Below are 14,840 nucleotides of genomic sequence, written 5' to 3'. Positions count from 1 at the left end.
ATATTTTGGTTGCTTCTGAGTCGGTGAACTTTTCTTGTTGCGTGGGTAACGAATCGAGTTATCCAGGGATTGTGTTTATGCATTTTCTTAGTCTTCAAGGGGACATAGTTAGTGATGCAATGTGACACAACTGTTTTGAACCGGTGCCATAAAATCTCCATGTCCGTGTTTGTATCGTGAGAGTTCACTGAATGATGGCAGTTCAAGAGGCAATGCATCACTGATGCTTGTATTGTCAGCTCTGTTGTAGTCTATATGTTGTTGTTGATTGCGAAGGCAGTGAATCATGGTATGGTGGTACCGCACACAAAACTAGTTTGTGGTCTGACAGGCTGGATGGCACTTCAAAATTAGCTTTATGACTGGTGAAATGATTACTTAGAAATACTAGATCTAAAATGTTATAGCTGGATCATTGTACACTGGTTGGGTCAGTTACTGTTTGGTTAGTTTAAAAGAGAGCATGATCTCAAAGAGGATATCTGCGCAAGTTGAGTGGTGGTGCACTGTGTGCCAGTTGATATTGGGTAGATTGAAATCGCCTAATAGTATCGGCTTGTTTCTCTTCACATGCTGCTGTATGTACACGCGCAATGATTGTAGTATATTCAAATCACAAGGACTACGGTACTTCATATTCAATGAAGTTGGTATTAGTAAGGCAAAGTTTGCAAAAAACTGCTTCAGCTCCCTCGACCTCAGGCAGTGTAATGAAAGGGATTTCTTTTTTTTTTTTACCAGTAAAGCAACGCCTTTGCCTCGTTTCGATTGATCTTTGAGAACAGTGACATAGTTTGGGGGAGAAAGTTCTGAATCTTTGATGTCTTTGGTTAGCTAAGTTTCTGTTACGCCTATAAATGCCGGTTCGTAAGCTATTAATATTGAGTCAAGGGGACCTAGTTTACCAATAACACTTCGAGCATTAATATTAGCGAAAGTCATTTTGGACGCTTTGATTTAGAGGCCTGTGTTAGGTTATCTCAGACATTTTATGTGCTGCATCATGATTTCCAAGCTTTATTTCCATCATTCAACATGTGTGCGAGTATTTTTCCAATACTTTATGTGATGTCAACGTTTCATCAACTAGAACATCATTTTTGGCCATGTAAGCAGTTTTGGTTTCGATTTGTTTTTTTTTGTTTTTTTTAGAAATAGTTCTACTTGAAATTTCAGAAACGTTTTTTGGTTGGAGTCGGGGCAAACAGAGAAATGTAACGCAATCAAAAACTCAAAATGATGAAAAATTGGCGATTATGTTGCTTCCTAATGCGAAATTTGAGCACATCTCATCAGCTGTTTCAGCTTGTCAATAGATTGAGGCAAAGAATTCGAGCAAGACATGTTTGTACAATCACAGACTTTTTATTTTCACTCCACTAATAGTTGATCTAAATGCATATGTGGCCTGCGCTACAACAGGAAAGGTGGCTGTGGCACTAGGCAGAGTAACTGTACACGCAGCGGCAGACGAAGGACTTCCACCAGTTGCCTCGCTCATGGCTTAGAAAGAACTGGCAGAGAATAAAATATAGGCAGGTGGTTCGCAGTGGTGAACGGCGGTGGCTATGCGTTTCGGCTCGGATGATGCGGGCTACCGAGCATTGCATCGAACACAACCAGCATTCCGTTGAATGCATCAAAGTTCACCGTCATTCTAGGCAGAATCCACTTTTATGCCGGGAGCATGTGATGCCGGCAGACTCATTCCTGCTCCACTCAGTCAGCCCTCCATGGTGGTGCGCGCATACACAGTGCAGAACCTGCTTACAAGGGACAACGCCAACAGCGACGCCGCAAAAAGCACGAACAGGCGGCAAAGAGTTGCGCTCTGAAAACCACAGGAGCTGCCCTTTAAGGGGGGACAGGGCTCATGAAGCGTTTTCCTTTCCTTTTAGACTAAATGGAGTAAAAATGCAGTTAATCAGCTTTCTATGCTGATTCAAATATGTAATCACTTCTCTGATATTTTAATTAGGTTTCAAAATATTCAACATTTTCACTGATTTGTTTTTAGACACAATACAGAAGAAACTACTGATCAGAAAACTATTATTAATGTGTGGCTAGCTAGTTCACAGGTGCACGAAAGCATTAAGAACAGTGAGTACCACTTGGGGGCTTTAGTTAAGCGTTTTTTTATATACCTACTTATTTTTCACCCACAAGAAAAATTGGTGGTTGTAGATCTTTAAGGGCACTATAATGAAAACATTTGCCTATAGTGTTTGTAATCCTTTTTGTTCTACCACGATCTGAGTGAAAAGGTGTACTTGCTGACTCCAAAAAATTTTGCTATTAGTACTTCCATACTGTGTGAGGTAAAATTTTGCTGCAGTGCATAACGTTTCTTTTTTCTTTTGTGCAAAAGTTGAAAAACACACAACGAGGGCTCATTTTTCATGCTAAAAATTTTGCGGTTTATTTTGCCATAAAAGATACCACAAGAAGCCTTGTCATTTCCACCACTTTCCTGAGTGATTGCCAAAAACTTCAGCAACATTCCACTTTTGCTCATTGACTTAAGGACATTGTTACAAAGGGAAGGCAGTAATTACCTGCTCTTTGAAGTGAGTCTTGTCTTGGGTGCTTGCGTGAGCGGAGCAGTTGTGGTTCATAATGACTTTAGAATGGATGCCGTCATAGGATGTGTGTCATTTGTGCGTATGTATGCATGGAGCTGCAGTACAAAAGTCTCGTGACTTCAAAGTAGCACTATGTGTTTACGAGACCTGGTTTTAGATGATATGGGAAGCAGCCACACCACTGCACTTCTTACCGCGATTTACGTACAAGAGGCTAACTGGCTTTCTTTTTTTTTCTTTTTTTCTTCCATGTCTTTCCAGAACACGTCTTCCAGTGCCCATGTTCTCAAAGAATGACTTCAGCCTATGGAGCATACTGAAGCAATGTATAGGAAAGGTATGGTGGCTGTTTCAGTACAGTGCTCCCGTTTTGAGCTTCCGTGCATATTTCCGCTCTTCAGGGAGGGTTCAGGGAAACTCGACTTGTAACTGAGCCTTCATATGCTGACTGCATTGTAACTTTGTACCCTTTTATGGAATGATAGCATGGAAAACTGCTGTCCCACTTCATTCATTTTTATTACTAATAGCTTGTTTAAAGGAAACAAGCAAATCAACTGTCATGCACCACGTGCAGATAGGTACGAGTTTTTAATTTCACACACAGCTGACAGTAGCTGCATGTTTGTTAATGTGTCAGTCGTGCCTGCAGTATTTCTTTGTCTTGTCTTTAATTCAGCATCTGCATTGCAGCTGCTATTTAATGTTTAAAAGTGAGCAGAACATATTTTCTGCAGAGCATGCGTTGGTATCTAGTGTATTGGAAATTCACAGGGATGGCGTGTTGATGCACAGTGTGCCATCTCGAACCAACACAGCTGCATGCTGGTCACACAGCCATGTTTTGACTCGCATCGATTTAAATTGAGTAACATGCGACCAGATGTAGAGTTTACCTACCTAAAGAACAGCGCTGGGAATGAGACGAAACACGAAGAAAGAAGAAACAGACACAGGCGCTGTCTTCTGCCTTCTTCTTTGTTCTTCGTGTTTCATCTTGTTCCCAGCGCTGTTAGGTATGCAATACCAACTAGCCTGATACCTTGCTCTCGAGAGTTTACCGGTAACATAACTGACTGTTCACACAGTCCATTTTCAGCGTATTTTCGTCATAGCCCTTCTCCCGCTAAAACAAGAAGAAATTAGGAGGGGACTTTGAGTGAATTGATGAGGATTCTATTAGAAGTACTCTTAATGTGCACTGCTAACACTGGAAAGCAGGCAGATTTCTTCTTTAATCATTCTTAATTTGTCTGTTACTGTTATCTCTTGCCTAGCATTCTCTGCACAAATCATATATATAGCATCTAAGCAGAAATTGTGTGAACATATGGTAAGAGAAATGCCCGTGATTTATGCAGGAACTGTCAAAGATCACAATGCCAGTGGTGTTCAACGAACCTCTGAGCTTCTTGCAACGCATCTCTGAAAACATGGAGTACAGTGAGCTTCTTGTTCAAGCTGATGAAGCTACTGACCCCGTAGACAGGATCGAGGTATGTGCCTCATCGAGCACCTTTTGCCAGCTTCCTGCCACTGAAACCTGCCTTGCTGCTTGTTTCTTTTTTTCTTCTTTTTTTTTATTGTCCATTGAGAGGGAATCGTAATTAGCAAAAAAAGAAGATAAAGCACCACTAGCCAGCATTCAAGAAAGTCAACATTGCAGCCTGTTTAGTTCAAAGTTTATTCAAAGGTAAATGCAAATGAGGTAAATGCAAATGTATGACTATACAGAAGGTTACAAGAAGAGAGTTTGATGGTGCAGTGGGACCTCTATCTACAATGCAAAAAAGAACAAATGACAACATTAAGCAGCATTACATATCAGCGCATACTTGTTGGCTATATTTAAAAGTACAACAGTGCAGTCCAGAAGTGGTTCTCTGCTTTCTGAAGACTGTCGTGTTGCCATCCACACTCGCTGTCATTTGCTTTTCAACTTTGCATCAGAATTTCCTTGTACTGTTTGTGCTCTTGTAAGAATGATCTGCTGCGAACTCGACAGGAAAGATCAGGTTCTTTTCAACTTGCCTCTTCGAAGTACTCGTAATTTGGTGGAGGACACAACCACAGGTATCCAGACAGTGGTCGGATGGCACATTAAGAAACAGAGGAACCAAACTATATTATAAACGCAGACAATGTCATAGAAAGCACGCACACACAAATAACTGACAGCTCCCAAGTTCGGTTACCAAGCCTGAACTGAATGCCTAAAACTCAGCTACACAAGCTTGACGGTACGTAACTCTTGAGCCTCACTGATCTTTATTTATGGCTTTCTGAAAGCCAGGACTGACGCTACTTCACTGGGCGAAACTTGATCTGAACTATCTTGTGCAATGTTACATAATTTTTTTCAACTGTGCAAAAAATTTCGAAAAACAAGCAGTGGCACTGCAGCTCGCACTAATATATGTCTTGTGGCCCTGGTCTTCCTGATTTCTCTCAAACGGCCAGCGTGTCAGAGGAAATTCCTTTCTTTCTCTCTGGCAGGCATGCCAAAAGTCACCCATCCCTAACCAAAATAGCCTTGCAATGTCTAAGCTTTTACACTTTCAAATAAATGAGCATCCAGTGCCACAGACTTGTGCAGGCATTCTATGGGACTCCAGCCACAGTCTGAATTGTCTGAATTTCCTAATAAACGGGGTTTTACTGCACCGACTTTCTTTACAGAGACTCCTCATTTCTTAGTCTCTTGTTTACATTACGCGGGTGCCATTGACAATAAAAATTTCGCAGCACTAAAAGCAAAACCTCCCACCACCTGAATCTGTTTTTGAACAGTCCTTACTGGATCAATTCTGTTGATTGACCATCAGCTATGCATTTGCATTCAGTAGCTTATGGGAATCAATCTTCAGCAAAAGAACAAAAAAAAAGCTTAATTTTGCACAATATTTTGCATGCAGCCTGGAATGTATGCTAGTGTGCAAACAGCAGTGCACCATAGAGCCATGAGCAATGCACGCTGGATCAAATGAATTTTTCTTCTTCATAATCTCATTCTGTTAACTTATGACAGCAGGTTTACATGTCCAGTCTTACCGTATTTTACCTTGCATACAGCAATTCTTCCTCGTTGTATTGTAGGGGGTTGACTCCTTACCTTTCTTTGCTTACCTGCTAAGTTCTATTCATTCTTGGTACGGAAAAAGGAATTCAGGAGTGCAGCCATAGCAACTGAGGTTTTCAGAGCTCATGGTACTTATGCTTAAAGCTTCTAGCAACATGAAGCGCTGATGGGCAGTCTGAATTTTTCAGCTGGTGACTGCCTTTGCGGTGTCCGCTCTCTCATCGAACCTCGAACGATTGAGCAAGCCATTCAACCCTCTGCTTGGTGAAACGTACGAGCTGGTCAGGTAAGTGCCCTGTTCCTCTACATAACAAAATGCAGCAATAGTATTTGATATACTGCTACACAGTAGGACCCCACTATGTAGTAAAGTTGCTGAGGCCAGCAACTTTTATTCACTAATAATTTCACTTTTATTCGAACTGTAGTGGCTAGTTTAAGTAGTCAAATTGCTGTGCAAATCACTTTGAATATCAAATAGTGTTCAAAATTTAGAATATTTGCGCATGCCTAGTTTTTGAACATGCAATTGCAAAGCCCGTTTCCCATCTTGCAGACATCAGGCATGCAAAATATGTACTTTTGATGTACAATCCAGATGTTTATAATGTTCAACTCTGACATTAAATGGCACCAACAAAAAATATGTATTTTCTAGATGCTGGAGCACTTTTTCTTTCTATGTTTCACTGCTTTCGTTGTCCTTTTCCTGTGCAGGGATGATGTGGGCTTCCGGATGGTGTGTGAACAAGTGAGCCACCACCCTCCAGTGAGTGCATTCCATGCCGAGTCGTCCCACTTCAAAGTGCATGGCTCCGTATATCCCAAGCTCAAGTTCTGGGGCAAGTCGATCGAGATTAAACCCGAGGGCCACCTCTCTGTGGAGCTCCTATCGTGAGTACACCAGTGTGCTTTTTGAAGGGGCAAATGTTGGTGCCCTGGTTCAAAATCCAAATAATTTATTTGATAACCATCATGTTGGGATAACTCTTGGCTGTGCTTAGTGGCTTTTTTTTTTTTGCGAGTTTCATCAAGATGATGAGCACTGCATGTGTGCTCTTGCCATGTGCTGGTGACTGGGGCCATACAGAAGTCACAGGTTCATATTTGCAACAGATGTGAGAAACTGGTGAGCACATTTCAAAACCACCAGCGTGCTTGACTCCAATTTCAGCGGGAGGAGTCGAATCGGCAGTCTGTGATCAATTCCTTCAAGTTCTTAAAAAGTCTATTTTATTAGTGGCTATGTCATTGAACTCGTGTGCTTGATAAAGCAGTATTGAATATTGGCCAGCTATGCATGTTCATTTCCTTTTTTTTTTTTTTTTCTGTTTAGGCATGGTGAAACATACACATGGACCAATGTAAACTGCTGTATTCACAACATCATCGTGGGAAAGCTGTGGTTTGAACAGGTAACCTTGAGAGCTCATCACCTGTTCCTGCGACTGACATAGTCATGTGCTCCATTGTTGTTCCAGTATGGCCTCATGGAGATCGTCTGCCAGAAGTCAGGACTGACGTCTGCACTCACATTCAAGCAAGCTGGCTGGTTCTACAAAGATCTGCACCGGATAGAGGGGTTCATCTATGACAAACTGTGAGTGTGCATCAATGTTTGTGACAGATTGTTGATTCGTTGCCACTCCGAGTTTCAGAATTATAACTTGACAACTAATGTCTTCACATGCATGAATGAGTTTTCTTTTTCTTTTTTTTTTACATCAAGCGGGAGTCAAACTAGCATATTGAAGAACTTTTGCATTTTCAAAATAGATAGTTACGGTGATATACAGTCAAACCTCGATATAACGAACACGCATATAACGAATTATTGAATATATCGAACTCTTCTGAAATATTTTTGTCAAACACTTGTATTTTTAACTTCTATAGCGAACGCAGTCCGACATAAAACGGATATAACGAACTTCGCGACGCCAAGCACTACCTCACTTTAATGGCAGGAGGCAGGCTTCATTGCACTACAAGTCTGTTATGCGGCGCAGCAAATGTTCAGGAATACCTCACGGGTGCTGACAGTGCCATAGATGCCATGTCGGCATTAACAGTTGACAGCCAAAGAAATCGTTCGAATCTCACAATCGCTGACAACGCCACTTCAGCAGCGGTGGCAGCGGCATGATCAAATGTTGCTTTTGCCCTTTTTCGTCTTTTGTGTTTTACTGTTAGCAGCAGCGTTTCCGTCATAGCGTTCTGTGGAGGCTGCGTCGGTGCTCGTGTCAAGTGTGGTGTGTAGGTGTGCGTAGTGCTGGGATGGCGGTGAACGTGAAAAAATGAGTAGCACTGACGTTAAAGACCAAGCTCGAGATAATTCAGTGTGTGGAGAACTGGGAAAATAAGTGCGTTCTTGCGGACTTATTTGGCATACCAAGGAGCACTTTGAGTACCATTCTGAAGAACAAAGCTGTCACCAAGGCACAAGCGCAAGAAACCACACGGACAAGTGCACAGCGTCTTCGGCCTCCTGCGTTCAGCAACGTCGAGAAGGCACTCTACAAATGGCTTTTGGATGTCGGAACTCGAAACATACCGATGTCGGGACCGATACTTCAACAAAAAGCAAAATACTTTGCCTGTATCCTCAATGCCGAAAACTTCGTCGCCAGCTCCAGATGGCTGCAAAGGTTCAAGGTACGCTATGACATCGTAGGCAAAACAATCTCTGGCGAAAGTGAGACTGCTAACTGCGAGAGCATCAAAAAGTGGTTGGAAGAGGAGTGGCCGCAAATCTTTGCAAAATATGAGCCCAAGGACATCTTTAATGTGGACGAAACAGGCCTATTTTGGCAGATGCTACCCAGGCATACCCTTGAAGCCCCTGGAGAGCCGTGCCATGGCAGAAAGCAAGGAAAGGCCCGGATCACTGTTTTGCTTGCCACCAGCAGGGACAGCGCTGTGAAGCTGCGACCCTTCGTCATTGGGAGATGTAAAACCCTAAGATGCATGAAAGGGGTCTGCATACTCCCCGTAGAGTATGCTTCCAACAAGAAATGTTGCATGATGCGTGAACTTTTAGGTGGCTGCATGCTTGGGACTGCGAGCTTGTGCGCGATGGTCGCAAAGTGTGTGTCCTCGTTAATAACTGTACTGCACACAACACAGATGTCGCACTCAATAACATTGAAGTTCACTTTCTTCCGCCTAACTCTACAGCCAAGCTGCAGCCTTTAGATCAGGGCGTCATCAGGGCCTTCAAGGCAGCTTACAAGAGGAGACTGATTGACACTTCTCGTGAAGCTTCGTATGAAGCAGGACTTGAAGATCGACTTGCTGGGAGCATTATATAGCAGCATGGGACAGCGTGAAAGGCGAAGCGATTACCAACTGCTTTCGGCACACAGGTTTTGTTCTAGCAGAGGCTCGTACATCAAGTGACGATGGGGACGATCCCGACGAAGCAGAGCTCCGCGAGCTCGATGAGGCCTGGAACAATTTTCCGCGTCTTGTTGGTGACATGCCTGCAACAATGACTGTAGAAGACCTTGTAGGTGGCGACGACATCGCAGCGACCACGGCTGTACTGACAGACGCCGAAATCGCTTCGGAAGCCTCTGAACATCCCACAGACGAAGCTCAGGCTGACACTGCAGACAGTGAGAACATTCAGACTTCACAAGAAGCACTTGCTGCATTGGATTTACTGCGCCGCCACTGCAGTGCTATTGAGGGCAGTGGGTTTGCCCTTGTTGAGTGTTTGCAAACTGTGGAACAGGGCGTGATATGGAACACGATCAACACAAAAAAGCAGACCGCGATAATGCAGTTCCTTGCTTCTAAATAAATAAACGTGACCTAAGTAAGCACCCTCCGAGTTGCGGTGTCTTCTCCGATTGAATTTTGCTGCTCTTGTACGTATTCTCTACGAAATTTTATATTACTAATTATAGATATAGCTAACTATTTTCCGATTTTTTAACTGTTCATTATAACGAGGTTTCACTGTATATGAATGATCGTCTGCTATCAGTGCCTCCCAAAGTTCACAATCATATTGACAGTCTTTGTGCCTTTTCCTAAAACATTTATCTTTTCGCTCAGTTTTATTGTCCTGTGCGAGAGAACCAACGTAAATTTCTCTGCAAGACCTAAATTTCCCTGCAAAAGAACCTCGCAAACTCTCGGCTGTGCCTGTGCTTAATGAGCTTTTGAGCGATGTATGTGGCGGGGAGAAATAACATGTTGGTCATGAAGAGGAAAATATAGGAGCAACAATGTGATGTCTTGCAAAGTCGGTGGTCGCTACAAACACCCTTTCGCAGCTTAAACGCATCTCTGCAAAGGTGCTATAGAGAACTGGCCTTAACTGAAGTGCCCAGCTTTGGCATTTGAATTTCCTTTCTGTAATTTCTCTACTGCCATTGAAAGCTCAATGTCCCCCTTTTCTTTGCCCTTAGGAAGTCCCGGCTGCGCTTCCTTTATGGCAAGTGGACCGACTACCTCAAGGCAGCACCTGTGGCTGAGTACGAGGAGTACATGCAGACGCACAACTTCCGTGCCCCTCCGGACCATCTTCCACCGTCAGGCACTGCCACTTCGGCCAGCGCTGGGCCCAGCCCTGCACACACACCCAAGCGCATGTACGCCAAGCTGAACAGTCTGACACGCTCACTGACTGGAGGATCCCAGGGCGACATGCCGGGCCCCAAGGTGCGTGGCCTGTCATTAAGAACTCTGCTTCCCTCTTGCCTCGGAAAGTATGTTCATCCTCTCTCTGCTTGTTCCCTTGTAGCACTCGCGAAATGCTTGCAAATAGGGCCGTGTCTTTTCTCTTCTTCCTGTCAATCTCAAGTGCTAAATTACATCTCTCTATAGGCTGCTTACATGGTGTGTGCAAAAGTGTGCATCGAAATAACGTCAGCAGAACAGTGAGAGAAGTAATTGCCAGAACATTTGGAAGAGCTTCCTTCGAAAGAAATGTGGGCGGCTGGTTGTCGGATAGTGTATGGGTAGACCTTTCTTGTAAGGGATGGCACGAGCGATCTGTTGTGGTGCTACGTAGACTTCCTTTAAGACAAATTCGAAGGGAGCAAAAAATTTATTCGTTTTATCAGAAGTGTTTTAACAGAAGTTCCCCTATACAGCGAGATCTCATTGATACCATTCCACTTAATACGCTTTTCGGCATATGTTTTTGTTGTTGTTGTTTCCCGGCCGACACCTTGTAGAGGTAATGCTTTTTTCATACGGCTAATACGATTGTATTTCCTCGGGGGTTTGGATGATACGATTGCGAAAACATTTGAACATTTGAAAATTTCTCGTGGTTTCGATTTTCGCGCCAAGAGGCAGATTTCTAGCGGCGGGATTTAATAGTAGCTGCAGCTGAAAGTAAAGCCTCATATTCAGTTCCTACTGGAGTTCCTGTTTTTTCTGCCATCTATCCCACAACAGAGTAACCACGTTAAAATCAAGGGAGCAAGAAGCAGCCTATGCTTTGATGATGAGGTACGCAGTGCAGGCAACCGGGGCCAATAGCATGCAATGTATTAAAATGGGCTGGCCAATCGCTGTGCCACATATGCCTCTCCCATAGAGTGGTTGTGCACGCAACCACACATACACACTCTCCAAAATGCTCCCTCAGCTCACGCAAGAGGTGCCAAGCAATCGCAAAGACAACGCCGAAGGTTGCACTTAAACACACGCACAAACAAACCTCAGTCCCAGACATTCTGATCACTGTCCTTGGTCGGTTGCGTGCGGGCGGCGGTTTGAAAGGGACGGATGGCCAAGCGCTTTTCCGAGAAGAAACCAACAACGGCTCACTCTGCCGCGCATTCTCCTCAACCTGTGTTTCGCTGCGTTTCAGAGATTTATGGCCATCCGCGCCCTCTCCACTCAAAGCGAGAAACAAAGCAATTAGCGCTGATCTCACAACTGCGCTTACACTGTGCTGTCTAACTTCTCTGTGTTGCCTGCCTTGTGGCACGGCCCAAGCGCAACCCTGGGGCCATTTTTCGAGATTTGAAACGGACCGAACCGGCGGGTTCGCCCGTTCCCATGGGTTTGGATATCAGTTCCGAAGAGCGGCCGCCTGCATAACCGTCGTAAATAAACCCGTGTCAAGCTGCCCCTTTGCCCCTTGACTTTGATCACTCCTCTGGTCTCTCCCCCGCGACAGTGAACCCGCAGTGAACACTTCCTCTATGCTTCTGGGAGAAGCCCGCAAACTTAACTGGTCCACGAAATGATTTTTGAGGTCTGCAAAACCTATGCCAACGTAAAAAAAAAAAAAAAAAAAAAAAAAAAAAAGAAAAAAAAAAGAAAAAAAGGTTGTGCGACACCTTTGTCTTGGCTAGACAAGCACGGAGGTTTAAAGCTTACTTTAGTTTCTCGAAGAGAAAAAAACGTGAGAGGAGTGAACTATTGGTGAAACTCGAACTCTGGATGCACAACCCCTTGATTGATGCCAGCACTGCTGTGCGGCTGCTCTGGGCAGCTTACCATGCTCTCCCATAGAGCAATGAAGAGCTTCACGACGATAAAGGGGTAATGAAAAACTGACGCCACATTCAGCGCCCATTTTGAGCAAGATCGCAAGAGCTGCCGGTGGCCTGGCTGTCTGTGTTGCACAGACACTCATGCTGCCTAGTGGATTCAAATCTTTCATACTAGCCCAGGTACCCCTTTCGGGCATCTTTCGGGTGCACGGCACCCCTGTACACACACTGGTGCACACTCTCAGCCATTCCAGCTCACGGTAAAATCTTTCCTTTGGTTCGTTTCGGGGCAACTCTTAATTGTTGCGTTGAAAGTGAGGTAAAATTTACTCTGGTGTACTGAAGCTGTAGTCATGAAAAGCGACATACTTAGTTACACAGAAGTTGATTGCATCGAAGTTCACTATGTCAAGGTGTAACTGTATTCACCTTATTGCATTTAGGTTATGCAATTACTTTTTGTTTTTCCTAAACATTTTAAGAAATGCAGGAAGCATTTTTAATGCCCGAGTTTTAACATAACTGAGAAGAAAAAAAGAGAATAAGCTGCCTAAAGTTGATTTTAAGAAAGAATTGGATCACGCTGTGTGGTACTGGAACATACTCGTGAGTGTTGAGTCTACCCGTCTGCCAGCTGAGCGACATATTGAATACAGCACACTGCTATGGTCAGTTTCAATATTGCTTCATCTGCTATTTTAATGTTATAAATTTTTTATGAAGCAACTAAGTATGCTCTTGTGTCCCTTATCATAAGAATAGGTCTGCCGGCTTATGCTATTATTTTGTTAGTACTTGTCACTAGCTGTAGATTGGCCTTTTAAGGAGGAACAGAACTACTTTGTTAGATGCTTTTTTGTGCAAAGCCTTGTACTTGAATACATCTCATTTTTGCCCATCCCCACAGAGCCCTGAACCTTGCGATCTTGATGATGGAGAGATCCCCAAGAGTGACTCAACTTACTCGTTGGATATCCCAAACTCCCGTTTGCTCTGGAGGGCCACACCACGACCGGAGTATGCAGCGCAGGTATGTTATGCTTCATTATTACCTTGACGTGTGATAAACCTCAGGCTGTTAGTACATTAAAATCTCCGTGATACGAATTTCGGGATGATATGAATTTGCGAATTTCCCCGGGCAAAGGCCATTGTGTACAATGCGCAAAATTTCGCGCCACTACGGATGATACGAACACGCGAACTGCAACCGCAACCTTGAGCATTGCGCACTGCCCGCGCATCGTTGACACCGCGATTGCCAGCCGCGCTGTATGAACACATCACGAGCAATTTGCGGAGACGCATGGTCCGCACCTCGTCGTCGTCGCAGTTGTTTGTCAGGTTCACGCCGCGAAAAGCTTTCAGCGGCGCGTAGCCCACAAACCGCAGACGTCGCAATTGCAGAAGCTGGCGGCTGGCACGCACGGACCGCACATCACTGGTTTTGCAATCGCAATCCGCAAGCATTTTTCGTCACCGCGTGGCCTGCATGTCGTCATCTCCGCGTCGCGAGAAGTACGTGGAGGTGGGTGGATCGCACATAGCCAACATCGCAATTATGTTCTACGCTGCGAAATGTTTGCAGCGGCGCGCAGCCGTGAGTAGTAGTCGGCAGCGAGTGCGCATAGGCCGCACATTGTACAATACCGTATTTACTCGCATAATGATCGCACTCGCGTAATGATCGCACCCCTGAATTTTGAGGTCAAAATTCCATTTTTTAAATTCCCCGCGTAATGATCGCACCCCGAACATGGAGCCGCCTGGTGGTTGATCTGCAGTCATCCCGCAGCGAATGCATTCCGACGAGTTCCCAACCTAGTCTAGTAACGTTGGAGTTCCCATGATTCCATGCTTTGCGGCGTTCGCCATTTTGCAATTCGGCAGCGTCGTAGCATGCTTTGTGTTTTTGTGCGAGTTTACGCCATTTCACCATGGGGCAGTATGCCAGTTACACCGCCGCGTTCAAGCTTAAGGCTGTTGACTATGCACTGGAGCATGACAACCGCGCTGCTGGTAGGCATTTCGGCGTGGACGAAATGAGGATGCGCTATTGGAAGAAGCAGCGCGAGAAGCTGATGGCTACGAACAAGACACGGCGGGCTTTCCATGGACCCAAAACGGGCAAGTTTCCTCGTGTTGAGGAGGCAGTCCTAGAATACGTGAGGGACCTGCGCAAGGATGGTTGTGCAGTGTCATTAGAAATGATACAGACGCAGGCGCGCACAACTGCCAGGAAGCTGGGAATCGCCGCAAAGGATTTCCACGCTAGTTCCGGTTGGACGACTCGCTTTATGCGACGGAATTGACTTTCCCTGAGGCGGCGGACGTCGTTGTGCCAGCGGCTCCCAGCCGCGTATGAAAGCAAAGTGATAGACTTCCATCACTTCGTCACTAGGCTTCGCGAAAAATGCGGTTACCTCATGTCGCAAATTGGAAACGCCGATCAAACTCCACTGACGTTTGACATGCCCCGGAATACAATTGTGAACGAGAAGGGTGCTCGGAGCGTCCTCGTGAAGACGTCTGGCGCAGAAAAACAGCGATGCACAGTCATGCTTGCTGTGACGGCCGACGGGCGGAAGCTGCCACCATATGTGATCTTCAAATGGAAGACTATTCCGAAGGGAAACTGTGGGATTGTGAAGATGCTCCCAGCGACGACACTGCCGTTTCCGATGAGTCGTGCAGCAGTGAAAGCGAGGATGG

General features: G+C 44.9%; 1 protein-coding gene across 1 annotated transcript in view; it reads left to right on the top strand.

The window, feature by feature from the left end:
- The window catches only part of LOC146190610 (oxysterol-binding protein-related protein 1-like), a 70,005-nt gene that overhangs the window by 39,979 nt on the left and 15,186 nt on the right, over positions 1-14,840 (top strand). The window contains exons 15-22 of the mRNA XM_084600999.1: positions 2,847-2,922; positions 3,947-4,081; positions 5,853-5,950; positions 6,382-6,558; positions 7,001-7,079; positions 7,146-7,264; positions 10,083-10,335; positions 13,036-13,158. Of these exons, the coding sequence (XP_084457125.1) occupies positions 2,847-2,922; positions 3,947-4,081; positions 5,853-5,950; positions 6,382-6,558; positions 7,001-7,079; positions 7,146-7,264; positions 10,083-10,335; positions 13,036-13,158 (1,060 nt within the window). The remainder of the gene's footprint in view (positions 1-2,846; positions 2,923-3,946; positions 4,082-5,852; positions 5,951-6,381; positions 6,559-7,000; positions 7,080-7,145; positions 7,265-10,082; positions 10,336-13,035; positions 13,159-14,840) is intronic.

The sequence above is a fragment of the Amblyomma maculatum genome, chromosome 4, assembly GCF_055883805.1.
Source record: "Amblyomma maculatum isolate TAMU_Amacu chromosome 4, ASM5588380v1, whole genome shotgun sequence".
Taxonomy (NCBI): Eukaryota; Metazoa; Arthropoda; class Arachnida; order Ixodida; family Ixodidae; genus Amblyomma; species Amblyomma maculatum.
The sequence above is the reverse complement of the archived record's forward strand: the minus strand, read 5'-3'. Positions and strand labels throughout refer to the sequence as shown.